Below are 14990 nucleotides of genomic sequence, written 5' to 3'. Positions count from 1 at the left end.
ACACAGACACAGTGACAGTGCCACAACCGCACACCCACGCGGTCCTCGCCCGCTGTCTCCCCTTGCAGCTTCCCGGAGGCCCAGGGGCACGATGCGAGGCCCAGGTGGACTCCGAGGCCCTGGGCGAGGGGCGTGAGCGAGGGGCGGGGGAGTGGTGGGCGTGTCTTGAGATCGCCCCGCCCCGCAGTGGCGGCCGCAGGAGGCGGGGTGCTGGTGACCGGCTCCCCTCACCCGGCTCACCCGGTCGGGCTAGATGGCCAGGTTCAAGGCCGCCTCCCAGGGCAGGCGGCGGGCGGGGGGCCGTCCTGGTGGGAGGCGGAGCGAGCGGACTCCTGGCCACCCCTGTCCTCTAGCTGGGGGCGTGGCCTGTGGCCCCGCCCCTCGGCCCCAGCCAGCCAGCGAGAGGCGGGCGGGGGCGTGGCCCGCCGGGAGGCCCCGCCCCGCGCGTCCCGCTGCAGGAGCCCGGGAGGGCGGCCCCGCGGCCAGTCGCTTCCCGCGCGCCCTGCGACTCCGCGGCCTCTCGCCCCGCGACCCAGCAGCATGGCCGTCAAGAAGATTGCGATCTTCGGCGCCACCGGCAGGACCGGGCTCACCACCCTGGCGCAGGCGGTGCAAGCAGGCATGAGCTGGGGCGGGTGGGCCGTGTCGTGGCTGAGCTTGAGGGAGAAGAGGTGGGGCTGAGGCCCTGTGGGGCCCCCAGTGCCTGGGTGTGGGGGGGACTCAGGGGACCAGGCAGGTGACAGAAGTGGGGGACGGTGTGAGATCCCATTTTATGTCAGTCCAGAGAGTAAGAAATGGCCCTGGGGCCCTGAGGGACAATGGAGACAGGCCTAAATCCAGGGCACGTAGGGCATGCGGCCCTGGTGGTGGTGGTGGTGTTGAGGGTGGGGGTGGTGGTGTTGAGGGTGGGGGTGGTGGTGTTGAGGGTGGGGTGGTGGTGTTGAGGGTGGGGGTGGTGGTGTTGAGGGTGGGGGTGGTGGTGTTGAGGGTGGGGTGGTGGTGTTGAGGGTGGGGGTGGTGGTGTTGAGGGTGGGGTGGTGGTGTTGAGGGTGGGGGTGGTGGTGTTGAGGGTGGGGGTGGTGGTGTTGAGGGTGGGGGTGGTGGTGTTGAGGGTGGGGGTGGTGGTGTTGAGGGTGGGGGTGGTGGTGTTGAGGGTGGGGTGGTGGTGTTGAGGGTGGGGGTGGTGGTGTTGAGGGTGGGGGTGGTGGTGTTGAGGGTGGGGGTGGTGGTGTTGAGCGCACCATGGGAGGGTTTGTTTACAGCGCCAGGGGTCAGCTTGCTTCCCACCCCTTATCCCCCAAGTATCGCCCTCTCTTCACGCGTGTTAAATCCTCGCTGCACTGAGAACTATTCTCATCTCATTTGACAAACGAGAAAACTGCAGCCCCTGAAGAGTGACTTGTCCAGTGTCACTCCGCTGGAGGAGACAGTGCTGGGATTTGAACCCACCCGGCGCTCTTAGCCGCCAAAGTCCACTGGCTCTTGGCTGGGCCACCAAGGCTGGAAGTTGAAAAGGCTGGGACCAGTGGCAGTGAACGCCTAGTGTTGAGGATGACGGAGACGTGGGTGACGACTTGGGGATACACTAGCCCTGGGAGTCAATGTAGGTTAAAAGTTGTTACCCCAGGAAAGGAGATAAGTATCTCAGCATCCCCCGCCCCCAAGGCTTAGACTTCAACCCTCAGCAGGGCCTGGGACTGACAGATATAGGGCCCCACCCTTGCTGGCATTGGTGACTAAAGATATTGACTATCTGGGTATCCCAAAAGGATGGGTCTCACCAGGACCCCACTTTCTGTCTCTTAGCTCAGTCCTCCCTTTGAGGGATCAGCCTGAAAGTCTCCTATTAAGCTCACTGCTCTTCCCATCCCCAGGAACACGAATGGGGATCTTGTAGGGGGGGGAGAAATAAATTTGCTCATAAGCACTTCTGGGGGAGGAAGTAAGAGGGAGAAGTGAGAGGTGCTGAGTCACCCTGAGGATCCAATTCCCTTGTTACCACCTTTCCCTTAGTCCTGAATTCCACTGACTTCCACTTTTCCACCCTGCTGGTCACAGACAGAACTGCACCCCTGGAATTGAGAGCTGGGGCCCGAGAGAGACCACTGCTTTCTGCCGTGGGTCTAACAAGTGTTCACAGCTCAAAGCCTCGCTGTCCCCATCAGAAAAAGGACTTGAATAAGTGGGACTTTTATTTACTTCCATGATTCTGTAGGGCTCAGAGTCCTGACGGGTATGGATTCTGGTGCCATTGTGTCTGCATTCAAGCTCCAGTCCTGCCACTTCACAGCTGGCTTAAAGTACCTTGTCATCTGTGTAGGTAAAGTGGAAATGAGCGCCTGGTGGCGTAGGGATTAAGTCTCAGAGCTCTCACCACTACTGCCTGAGTTCTGTCCCAGCCAGGGAGTCCTATCCGATATGGCACAGCAGACCTCTCCTGTCTTGCCCACTGCTCCCCTCACCAGTGTATCTCAGTAGATCCTCCTGGTCTGTTCCCCACTCTGTCTCTGGTGAATCCTCTCACCCCCTTGAACCTCTGGCCTGTACCCCAGTTCTTGTATACATAAATAAAAACATCTTTTAAAAAATCATCCACTTTAAAAAACAAACAGAAAAAGTTTAAAGGAGACACAATTTCTGCAACTTACTCTCAAATAGTTTGGAAAAAAAACTGTATATTTCTGTACACATTATATAGGTGTATGTATTCCATAGAAGGATAAAGCAAGAGCAAATATGAGAATCAAAGTCTCACAACTTTTCTAAGAAAAGTTTGTAAATAGTTTACAAACATTCTTAATCTTTTTTTATTTTTTTAAAGATTTATTTATTTTTATACAAGAACTCGGGTACAGGTCAGAGGCACAGGAGGGCGAGAGGTTTCACTAGAGACAGAGCAGGGAGCAGAACAGGCAGACAGACCAAAATACATTTCTTAGGGGAGCAGCTGGTGAGACAGGAGAGGTCTGTCACACCATGTGTATATCTTCCTGTCTGGCAGGGAATCGAACCCGCACTACAGAGGCTACGGGCAACTAGCTTCACAGTGCTACACTCAACCCACTGTGCCACCGTGGAGGCCCCATTCTTTTTTTGTTTTTTTAAACATTTATTTTTTTTTTATACAAGAACTGGGGTACAGTCCAGATGCGCGGGAGGGTGAGAGGATTCACCAGAGACAGAGTGGTAAACAGAACAGGCAGACTGATGAAATCAACTGCTGAGGGGAGCAGCAGGCGAGGCAGGAGAGGTCTGCCTTGCTAGGTGAGATTCTCGACAGCCAGCCGGCCAGGATCAAACCTGCGCTGCAGAGGCTGCGGACAGCTTCACAATGGGGTGCCCAACCGCCTGAGTCACCAGGGAGGCCTGGAGACCCCATTCTTAATCTTTGTAAAGGGTAAAATCCGTGAATTCTAAAGCAGAACTGTTGAATGGAGGTCACTAGCCACATGTGGCTTTTTAAATTTAAATGCAGGTTGTGTTAAAAATTTTCTGGAAGAAAAAGTCATCTGCGAAAGAGCCTGTATAGCACTTGTCACATCGTAAGTTCTCAGTAAATGTCACCAGTCACCAATAATGTAAGGCCAGTGGGTACCTTATGCTGGGCCTGTACCAGAGTTCTCATGATCTGAGAACATGTTTCTTCCCACCAAATATTCACAGTTTACAAGGGTCCATATTTTTTTTAATATTTATTTTTATTTATTTATGCATATAAGAACTGGGTATAGGCCAGAAGTACGGGTGGGGGGGTGAAGTGAGAGGATTCACCAAAGACAGAGTGGGGAGCAGAACATGTGGATCTACCGAAATGCATTGCTGAGGGGAGCAGCAGGGGAGACAGGAGAGGTCTGCTGTGCCATGTGGGTAGCTCCCAGGCTGGGGATTGAACTCATGCACTCATACAGCAGTGGCTGGCGATGGCTTGATAGTGCTGAGACAACCCCCTGCATCACCAGGGAGGTCCTGCAAGGGTCCTCTTAACCAATACAATGGCCATTCACTGATGGCAGGATTGGCAACCCACGGGCCCCTGCTGCCCCCTGGGGTGTGTGAGGGCATCATTGGGTTGTGTCATTTTCTTAGGAATGGGGATGTGCTGGTTATTGCTCTTTGCCTTAAAGTGGAGTTGGAGGCCCTGTCAGGGAAGGTGTTCCCTAAGGTTCCTCAGCCAGTAGGTGGCAGAACCTGAGTTTGAAACCAGGACTATGGGGCGTGAAGCCTGCACTTTTGTGTTTACAAAAAGTGAGGGAGAAGTGGCATAGGTGACACAGGGCCCCTGGTTTATTCCAGATCAGCAAAGTAGGGACCTGACATGGGAGACATAAGTGACTATGGATCTGGGAAAGGGTAAAATGTGCTCCAGCAGAGGTGACAGCACATGCAAAGACCCATAGGTGGGAGACAGCACTGTGCATTTGAAGAACTAATAGACAAGCAGTGGCTGAGGGTGGTGGCTCCAGTTGCAGTGGAGAGGAGAGGCTAGATCCCTGAGGGCCTTGGAGGCTGGCCTGAGGAACCTGGACTTTATCTCAAGGCTTTGAGGGGCTCCCACATGGGATCTGAGCAGGAGGACATTCGCTATAACTGTGGGAAGCTGTGTCTGGCTGCCGTGTGGAACATGAACTGGAGTGGGGTGAGACAGGGGCCAGAGCCCAGGCAGAACTGGACCAGGCCTGGAAATAAAATTGTGAGATGATTAAAAGGCATAGTCACAGTCAACTCCCATATAGGACCAGGCACCCCCCCACCTAAATGTTGCATTTTTCTGTTTTAATTTTAGTTTTGCAGGGTTTTTTTAATTTTAAAATTTATTTTTAATTGTAGTTTTGCAGTTTTATAACAGCTTTGTTAAAATATAACTCACATTCCATACAGTCCACCCATTTCAAGCATACAGTTTGGTGAATCTTAACGTTTTTAGAAAGTTGTGCAAATATCATCCAATTAATTTGGAATATTTTCATCTCCCTCAAAGAGAAACTTCTAGAAGTCACCTCATTGTGTTTCCCTGCCAGCTCTTCCTCTCTCCCTAGGCAACCACTGGTATCTACTTATGTTAGCATAGATTTGCCTTTTCTGGACATTTCACATAAATGGAGTCATACAATGTGTCATTCTTTGTGTTTCTTTTTTTAATATTTAAAGTCTCAGAAAGGCAAATTGTGTTTTTTTTTAAGATGTATTTATTTATGCATACAAAAACTGGGATGTAGGCCAGAGCTGAGGTGGTGGTGAGAGGATTCACCAGAGACAGAGTGAGGAGCAGAACAGCAGATCAACTGAAATGCACTGCTGAGAGGAGCCACAGGCGAAACAGAAGAGGTCTGCAGTGCCATGTGGGTCAGCTCCCTGGCCGGAAATCGAACTCATGCAGCAGTGACTGGTCATAGCTTGATAGCACTGACTTAAACCCTTTGAGCTGCCAGGGAGGCCCCATTATATATTGTTCTTTTTAACTGGCTTCTTTCACCCAACACAAAAGCACTTTTTCAAGATTCATCTTTGTTGTAGCATGTGACATGTTATTTTTTATTATTATGAAATACCTTTAATGAACATACCACCTTTGATTTATCCATTCATCAACTAATAAACATTTGAATGATTTCCATTTTTTGGGTTATTAGGATTACTGCCTCTGTGAACATGTTTTCATTTATGTCAAGATGTACCTAGGAGTAGAATTGCTGAGTCATGTGGCAGCTGTATGTTTAACCTTTTGAGGAACTGCCACTATTTTCCAAAGCAGCTGAGTCATTCAACCTTCCCATCAACAGTGTATAAATGTTCCAATTTTCCCCACATGCACATCAACATTTATTGTCTATCTTTTTGGCTATGTCCTTCTTAGTGGCCGTGAAGGGGTAATTTCACTGTGATTTTGATTTGCATTTCCCTGATATATAATGATACTAAACATCTTTTTGTGTGTTTATTGGCCATTTGTTTATTTTCTTTGGAGAAATGTCTGTTCAGACCACTTTTTAATTGACTTAGTCATCTTTTTATGATCAAGTTATAGGAGTTCTTTCTATACTATAAATACAAGTCTGCAAAAATTTCCTCCCATTCTGAGGTTTGCCTTTTCACTTTTTTGATGGTGTCCTTGGAAGCACAATAGTTTTACATTTTGATGATAATTAGTCTTTGTGTCTTTCTTTTGTGGCTCATATCTTTGGTGTCATAGCTAGCAAACCAAAAATCACAAAGACTTATGACTATGTTTTCTTCTAGGAGTTCTATAATTTTATCTCTTATATCAGTTCTTTGATAATTTTCAGTTCATTTTTTTTAATATGATGTGAGGTAGGGCTCCAACTTCATTATTTTACATATAGATATCCAGTTGCCCCAGCACCATTTATTGAAAAAATTGTTCTTTCTCCTAGTGTTTTATTATCCTTGTCAAAAATCAACTGATTACAGGGCCTCCCTGGTGGCTCAGTGGTTAGTTTCAGCGCTATCAAGCTATCACCAGCCACTGCAGCATGAGTTCGACCTCCCTGAGTTGATGGGGGTGTTGGGGTAGACCTCTCCTGTCTCACCCGCTGCTCTCCTCAGCAGTGTGTTTCAGTAGATCTGCCTGTTCTGCTCCCCACTCAGTCTCTGATGAATCCTTTCACCCCCACACCCCAGCTCAAAAAAATCAACTGTGGGGCCTCCCTGGTGGCACAAGGGGTTAAGACGCAACCTATGAAGCTATCCGCAGCCTCTGCAGCATGAGTTCGATCCCCGACTGGTCAGGGAGCAACCCACTCCTCTCCTGTCTCACCCACTGCTCCCCTCAGCAGTGTATTTCAGTCAGTCAGCCTGTTCTGTTCCCTATTCTCTCTCTGGTGAATCCTCTCACCACCCCCCACCCCCGCATCTCTGGCCTGTACCCCAGTTCTTGTATGCATAAATAAATAAATCTTTAAAAACAAATCAACCTATTATTTTAAATTGTTAGACATATTATTTAACCCTACAGCAACCCTATAAGGTGGCAATATTATGTCACTTTACAAGTGAAGTCCCTTTGACTTATACAGGTTAAATGACTTGCCCAGTGTCCTATGGCTAGCTGGTGATAGGGTTATAATTCAAACCCAGGGTCTTTTGGGGGAGTAGATGACTAATAATAATTAATAATAGTCAATAATATAGATAAGGAACTTGGCACCTGATACATATTAAGTGCTCTTTAAAAAATATTTATTGTACTGATCATCATTGTTGCCCACCCAGAGTGTAAGTCTCCCATTATTTGTTTTTGAAATTGATGATAGCTATCAAGAAAAATGGAACGATTTCATTAATTTTCTTTTTCTATAATCATGTTTTGAATAATGGATTAATCTGAAAGCTGCCAATGTTGACCAATATCAGGTTTCTTTGTTAATATCACAGCTTTTTATGTGTGTGTGCGTGAGAGATATGCTTCAATTCTTTGCTATCAGTATTCTTTATTTTTTTTTAAGAATTTTTTTTATTTATGCATATAAGAACTGGGGTATAGGCCAGAGGTTAGGGGGTGAGAGGACTCACCAGAGACAGAGTGGGGAGCAGAACAGGCAGACTGACTGAAATACACTGCTGAGGGATGCAGCAGGCTAGACAGGAGAGATCTGCTGATGCCATGTGGGTCAGATCCCTGGCCGGGGATCAAACTCCTGCTGTAGTGGCTGGTGATAGCTTGATAGCGCTGAGACTTTACCCCTTACACCATCAGGGAGGCCCTGATGTTCAAACTTTTAGCAACCTATAGGGCTGCTTGGGAAGTAAGGCTGGGGCAAGGATCTGGGATCAGTGCCAGGACTTGGCAAACTTTGAGCAACTCAGTCCTCTTCTGTACCTGTTTCCTCCAGGACCATGCTGGGACACAGACCAACACACTGCCAGATAGTAACCCTTTAGTGACTGGCAAAATAACTGGAAGGGTGAGAGTAAGGAGAGCAGGAAGCCCTTGGAGGTGTCCATGCAGATTATTTATGATCTGGCAGAGTATGGCCCTGTACCCATGGCATGAAGGTATAGCCTGGAATGATATTACTAAATATCAACTATGTGGATCAAATATTAGAAGACCAAAGCCTCAGGAGAGAGAACCTGGGAGATAGATTTGGGGGTTCATTTTGCCCTCCAGTACTTAGTCTGTGATGTTGGGGAGTCCCAGCACAAAAACCCACTGACCTGCCCCTCTGCCCCTTTTTGACCCCAGGTTACGAAGTGACAGTGCTGGTGCGGGACGCGTCTAGGCTGCCCTCGGAGGGGCCCCAGCCAGCCCACGTGGTTGTGGGGGATGTTCGGCAGGCGGCTGATGTGGACAAGACCGTGGCTGGGCAGGATGCCATCATCGTGCTGCTGGGCACCGGCAATGACCTCAGTACTGAGCCACCCCTCTGCCCACGGCCCCCCCCTGCACCTCGGCCCCCGGCACCACCCCCACCCCCGGCCCCACCCCTGCCACCACCGCCACCGCCACCCTCCAGTGACAGCCACTCTCTGTCCCCTCTAAGGTCCTACCACAGTGATGTCCGAGGGTGCCCGGAACATTGTGGCAGCAATGAAGGCCCATGGCGTGGACAAGGTCGTGGCCTGCACCTCGGGTGGGTGGCAGGGCCGCAGAGGTGGGGCGACGGTGATGGAGGCTTCTGGATAGGCAGCCCAGGGGGCCTCCGCAGGGTTGCAGGGAGCCAGCTCTTGTCACTCTGTGCTTATCGAGTGCCGTATGAGTGCCTGACCTTGCTGGGTGAGGCCGGGGACACAGCAGTGACTGACACAGCCCTGGGAGCTGCACTCCCCGGTGGGAGGAAAGTGGTGAACAGAGGTATCATCAAAGAATGACAGGCCGGAGTAATCAGACTGGGGGCTGCACAGGCAGAGGGGTCAGGCTGGGGTGGGACCCCTGGAAGAGAGGTCAGGCTGGGGTGAGGGCTCAGGCAGAGGGGTCAGGGTTGGGATTGGAGGGCCAGAAAGAGGAATCAGGGCAGGCTATTACTCTGAAAAATCCAGGCTGTTGCTCCGAAAAATCTACAGGATGTGTAACAGGGTTCTTAACTTGGACAGTGTCTATTGAGAATTTTCTGTGTACTTTGCACTAACTGAGCACCCTGGGGATGGTGCCCTTTCTGCACAAAACTCCTCCTGTACTCTTACTGGTGGTAGCACATAATAGCCACTCACTAAACAAAGGCTGTTGTCTCCCTTGTATGGCTGAGGAGTGAAGGCACTTGGAGGCCCATTGGTGTCCTTGAGTTCACACAGCTTGTGATGGCAAGACGGCACTGTGAACCAGGCTGTCTGCCCCTGAGATCTCCACCCCTCACCTCCAAGTTTCATCACACCAGTGGCCTCCCCATGGAGGGAGGTGATGTGAGGGAGGCCTGCCTGATGGGAGCAAAGGATGCCACTTCCTGCTGTGGGATCCAAAGATGCTAAGGCTCTGAGAGGGAGTGAGGCCGAGCAGAGCAAGAAAAGGGGAGAGTGTTAGGCATCGAGGTGGGAGGGCTGACGGGACCCGTATGGGGACTTGGCTTTGACCCTGAGCAAGATGGAGACCCTGATGAGCTCTGACCCTGCTGTGTTCACAGGGCCCCCTGACTGTGTGTTGGGGGTGGGGGAATGGAGACCAGGGAGGAGGCAACTGCTCTGGTCCAGGCAGGAGGTGACAGTGGGCAGGTGGGGTGAGACATCGTCTGTCCCTGTGTGAGACAGGAGGCTGGGACAACCCCCACATTTTGTCCTGGAGCAACTGGAAGGCAGTGATGAGCCCCTGCTGGGGTTTGTCCTGCCACAAGATTGGTGGGCAGCAGGCCTGACCAGAACATCCTCAGGCTGGGACCAACCTTGTCCGGTGTCCCCCCCAGCCTTCCTGCTGTGGGACCCAGCAAAGGTTCCCCCAAGACTGCAGGATGTGACTGATGACCACATTCGGATGCACAAGGTACTACAGGAGTCGGGCCTGAAGTACGTGGCCGTGATGCCCCCGCACATAGGTGAGTAGGGCAGGGACCCGGCAGCACACCTACCTGCCCCCTCCGATGATGGAGGAGAAAACATCCCTGGCCAGCCTGCCATTGCCAGCCTCCCAGGGGGCATGTACCCACTCCCAAATACTTTGTTTCCTCTTTCCCTGCTTCATTGTATCTCCTTTCGAACTTTCAGTTTGGTTCTCTGGTGAACAAATGACACAAAGTTTAGAGATGTCAAAAGAGCTGCTTCCCTCCTGGGAGTTGACCCCTTGGTCCCGCTTCTTGCTGGGGCTCTCAACATGTGGTGGCTCAATAACTGGTTTTATTCCTTTTTTTTTTTTTCCTTTAATTTTTTTTAAGTTACTCGGGCATTTTTTTAAACATTTATTTATTTATGCATACAAGAACTGGGGTATAAGCCAGAGGTGGGGGGTGAGAGGATTCACCGGAGACAGAGTGGGGAGCAGAACAGGCAGACTGACTGAAATACACTGCTGAGGGGAGCAGCGGGCGAGACAGGAGAGGTCTGCTGTGCCGTGTGGGTCAGCTCCCTGGCCGGGGATCAAACTCATGCTGCAGTGCCTGGTGATAGCTTGATAGCGCTGAGATTTTAATCCTTTGTCTCTTGTCACAAAGCCACTAGGGAGGCCCCAAAATGTATCTTTTAACCTCCCCTGACCCCTAAAACCAAAGCTCCCATCATGAATTTTGCTTTGTGTTCAGTTCCCATGTCAACTTTAATCTAGAACAATTCCCCAAAACTTTTTGCTTTTTCAATGTCTCTCATAAGGCTAACTAGGCCAGGTATCTTTTTAAATCTAGATTTCCCTCATAGACTCAGTCTAAACATTTTTGGCCACATGTGAGGATGTGTCTTTCTTAGTGCACATGATTCCAGGTTGTCCCTGCACTGATGATGCTGCTTTGACCCGTATATTAAGTTGGTTGCGCTCAGATATTATTATTATTATTATTTTAATTTATACAAGTGCTGGGGTACAGGCCAGATGTGTGGGAGGGTGAGAGGATTCACCAGAGACAGAGCGGGGAACAGAACAGGCAGACTGATGAAATATACTGCTGAGGGGAGCAGAGGGTGAGACAGGAGAGGTCTGCTGTGCCATGTGGGATTCTTGCTGACTGGCCAGAATCAAACCCGTGCTGCAGAGGCTGCGGACACCTTCACAGTGCAGCTCTCAACCCGCTGCGCCACCAGGGAGGCCCATCTCAAATATTATTTTTAATTCTCATAATGTAGCCACTGGGTGGGGCTACCTCCCAAGAGCCAGGTCACGCATGTCCACTCTCCCCACTAAGAAAGGCCTAGTCGTTCCCCTGGCATCAGGACGTACCCACTTCTTGTCACAAAGTCAGAAAAACATGTCTGCTCTTCCACTGCCCTTCAATGCAGCCCCACCTCTGGGACGTGTCTCTCACTTACCCTCAGGGGCGGTCCAGAGACAGGAGAGAGCAAATCTAGCCTTTACCACTTGGAAAGTAACCCTTTGCAGCCCTGGGGAGCGACTTCCTCTCTCTGAGTCTCATTTGCCTGTTTGTAAAATAGAGTTAATAATAGTTCTTAGCTCACACACTGCTCTATTTCTCTCCTTCCGACATATTGTCTTTCTGAGCTCCCTGCCTACATGCCTCAGGCAGGGATTCTGGTCTGTTGTGTCCCTTGCTGGGTGCAGTCCCTGACACCTACTAGGTCTTCATAAGGATTTTTCCGATGGATAAAATAAGGGGTCTAGATTTACCCCCTGCACACAGGAAGGGCCCCACATATCACTGGCTCTTCTACCATCTGAGCTGGGCACACTCAGAGCCCAGGCCTGGACTGATCATGTGCCAGAGAAGGGAAAGGACTTAGCTTGGCCCTTCTGTCTTTACCTCGCAGGGGATCAGCCGCTGACTGGAGCCTACACAGTGACCCTGGACGGACGAGGGCCTTCGAGAGTCATCTCCAAACATGACCTGGGCAACTTCATGCTGCGCTGCCTCACCACGGATGAGTACGACGGGCACAGCACCTACCCCTCCCACCAGTATGAATAGGGCTCTGGCCCATCCTGGGAAATGGAGAACAAAGGAAGGGAGCAATAAATCTTGAGCCAAGAGCTTCAAATTATTCTAGAAGATCGAGCTCTGGGACTCTTTTCTTCTTTCTGCCCATGTCTGCTTTGGTGCAAGATTTTCCTGATGATTCATTCATTCATTTCCTCTAAGTTTACTGAGTTCCTGTTCTGTGCCCGGGAGGGTGGTGAGGACCCGGGGTGACCATGGTAGCTGTGAGCCCTGCTTTCCTGGATCTCACAGCCCAGGGGGAAGACAGCCCTGCCCCTGCCAGTGATGACCCAGAGTGCCAGGGTGCTGATGGAGGCAGCACAGAGGACTGTGGAATTCCTGGGGGGCATCTGACTCCGTTGAGCAAACAAGTTCTTGTGGGGTGTCCCACTTGAAACCTGGCAGGATGGTGTCCTGGGCAGGAGACTGGAGAGCACACAGCTCCTTTAAAGAACTAAAATCCATTCACTACTCCATTAATACCTTTCTTGGAGGTGAGAATTGGTCAGACCCAAGAGGCTGCTCCATGGAAGCTAAATTGTACAGTCATTATAAAAAAGTTGGAGTGTTATGAAGTTTTGTGCAAGGAATGGAGCAGGGGAGAGGTGAGGGAGGGCACCGGCAGGTTTGTGTTTTATAGTTTTCCTTGGGTACCAGATGGAGGTGGATTGGAGGGAAGTCCAGAAACCCAGGGGGAGCAAAGCAGAGGCCTTGAGGAGGGGAAGAGAAAGGGGCAGGAGCCTGAGTGGACAGTCCATAGGGAAGGGAGGGGAGGCACCAGGAAAAAGTGTAGGACTGTAACTGTTATAGGACAGGGAGAGGGGCAGCCCAAACCCCGCAAACCTGCCTATTCTAAATGGGTTCTGCCATCCGCCGCATCAACACAAAACATAGGAGACTTTAATGGGAAGGAACTTTAATAAAACTAGGAAACAATACAGGTAAGGCAAAGAGTCTAGTTTCTAAATGAAGCACCCAAAGTTACCCGTCCCCTCGTGGGTAAAAGTCCATCCATATGGGATCGGCCCAGAACAAGGCCCCAAAGCCTGCCACAAGTCTAAAGCATCTTCCAGTGGGGACCCACAGAAAAGGGTCACAAACAACCGGACAAGCCCGGAAGGAAAAGAGCAAAATCAACATCAAGATAAAAGCTGCCATTGTCACCTCCCCACGGGTCTCACCCACATCTGTGTCACCCAGTCCACGACCAAAAGACAAGCACAGTTTCTTCACATGTCTCTAGGCTCCATGCGCCTCCTCCAGGTCTCCTGGCTCCATCCTGCTTCCTTCCTCAGTCTCTTCTGCCCCTTCTCCTCTTCCTGCTCAGCTCCACCCTCCCTTGGGTGGGGCAGGGAACCTCCCCCTTTCCTGGGGACCACCCTGTTGCATAACCTATAGGGCCTTGGGCCACCCTGAGTTGGGGCAGGTTTGGAAGGGGGATGAAGACTTGCCCCTTCCTTGCCATTTGCTCAACTCTCAATAAACTATCCCCTGCCTTGTTCCCTAGAGACACCTGTTCCTGAGTGAGCCATCCCCTCTCCAGCTCCAGCCCACACCTCCCCCCCAAAAAAATCCCTTCCAATAGCTAAATATTACTGCTTCTGCAAATATTTGTGTTGACAAATTCCGACCTGTGAGAACTGGTCTGAAGCATCTTAAAACTCCCTCCCAGCGGGTAGACTGGAGAAAACTGCCTTCTCCTCCCCTTCTGGAAAACTTGCTGGGAGGTAGGGGGGAGGGAGGCACTACTGACTCAGGCCTTCCAGATTCTAGCGCTGTTTATTTCTGCCTATTTCTTACTGCCACACTGGAGCATTTAACAGACTCACGAGTGCCTGCTTTGTGTCCAGCCCTGTGTAGGTGATGCTTCGGACCAGGCAGTAGGTGACCTAGACAGCCCTGGTTCTTGTCCTAGGGGGCCCACAATCCAGACAATGGAGGAGGCTCAGGCAAAGCGGACGATTCTAGGAAGGCAGCACATAACCCAATGTGAGCTCAGAAAACGTTCTAACTCACCCTGGGAGGGCTGCTAGGAGGAGGAAACCTTTGAGGAGAATTCTGATGAGACAGGGAATTGAAGGTTTATATTTCCGGACGAGGAACCACATTTAAAGATTCAGAGACCTCTTATTCTCATCTCGAGTACTTGCCACGCATCTGGCATTGTTGTAGCCACTGGAGATCGAGATACAGGAGAAACCCCACAAAATCTGCACTCGTGATGTGGAGGGCACTTGAAGCCATTTTAGACAAACAAAATGAATCGGTAAGACAGGCTCTTGGAGAGCAAGAAGAGCGCATCAGGTCCTTGAAGGACTTTGAGACAAATACAGAGTTTGAACTTTGTCCCCGGGGCAGGCGGGAGCTGTGAATGAGTTTCCAGCAGCAGAGGTGCCATCTCAACAGAAGAACCATGGCACGTCAGAAAGATGCAGGAGGGACCACCAGAGGCCACACTGAGGAAAATACCCAGGGGGTCAAGAAGGGGGGCACCGGTTGACGGGTCTGGGGGGGCGGGTTGGTTTGCGGGAGGACCGAGCAAAGAAGGGGCGGGACCGCGATCGCCCAGGCAACATGAACCGTGCCGATCAATTGGCTGGGCTTAAGCTGCGTCATGCTCCTCCGCTCCGCCGCTTCCACCTCGGGAACCCCAGGGGCGCGGCCTCCCGGAGTTGCCCAGCCCCGCCCGCCCGGGACGCGTGCTGGCCGGCCTCGCCCCGCGACGGGATCCAGCCCTGACTTCGAGGGATCGCGGGGAGCAGTGCTGACAGCCCTGGAGCGAGGACAGCAGCTGAGCTGCAGGAAACAGTGGGATCCCCGCGTTCCCCTCCACCCTAAAGACGTGGCCCCGCCCCCGGACGGGTCGGAATCCTTTAAAAGGTCTCGGGCGCTAGGGAGGGGCAGGGCGGGGCGGGCGTCTCCTGGCGACGGGCCGTGGCTCCGCCCAGCCAATCGGCTCCCCGCGGCGGG

At 51.4% G+C, this 14990-nt stretch overlaps 1 protein-coding gene across 1 annotated transcript; it reads left to right on the top strand.

Annotated features, from left to right (window-relative positions):
- The first annotated feature begins 435 nt into the window (after nucleotides 1-435).
- Nucleotides 436-12092, top strand: BLVRB (biliverdin reductase B). The gene is made up of 5 exons (XM_084257440.1): nucleotides 436-619; nucleotides 8204-8368; nucleotides 8502-8591; nucleotides 9852-9980; nucleotides 11854-12092. The coding sequence occupies exons 1-5, from the start codon at nucleotides 541-543 to the stop codon at nucleotides 12009-12011; spliced, it is 621 nt and encodes a 206-aa protein (XP_084113566.1). The 5' UTR covers nucleotides 436-540; the 3' UTR covers nucleotides 12012-12092.
- The last annotated feature ends 2898 nt before the right edge of the window (nucleotides 12093-14990 follow it).

This window comes from Talpa europaea, assembly GCF_964194135.1.
Source record: "Talpa europaea genome assembly, chromosome: 16".
Classification (NCBI taxonomy): domain Eukaryota; kingdom Metazoa; phylum Chordata; class Mammalia; order Eulipotyphla; family Talpidae; genus Talpa; species Talpa europaea.
This window is presented reverse-complemented; position numbering and strand designations above follow the sequence as displayed.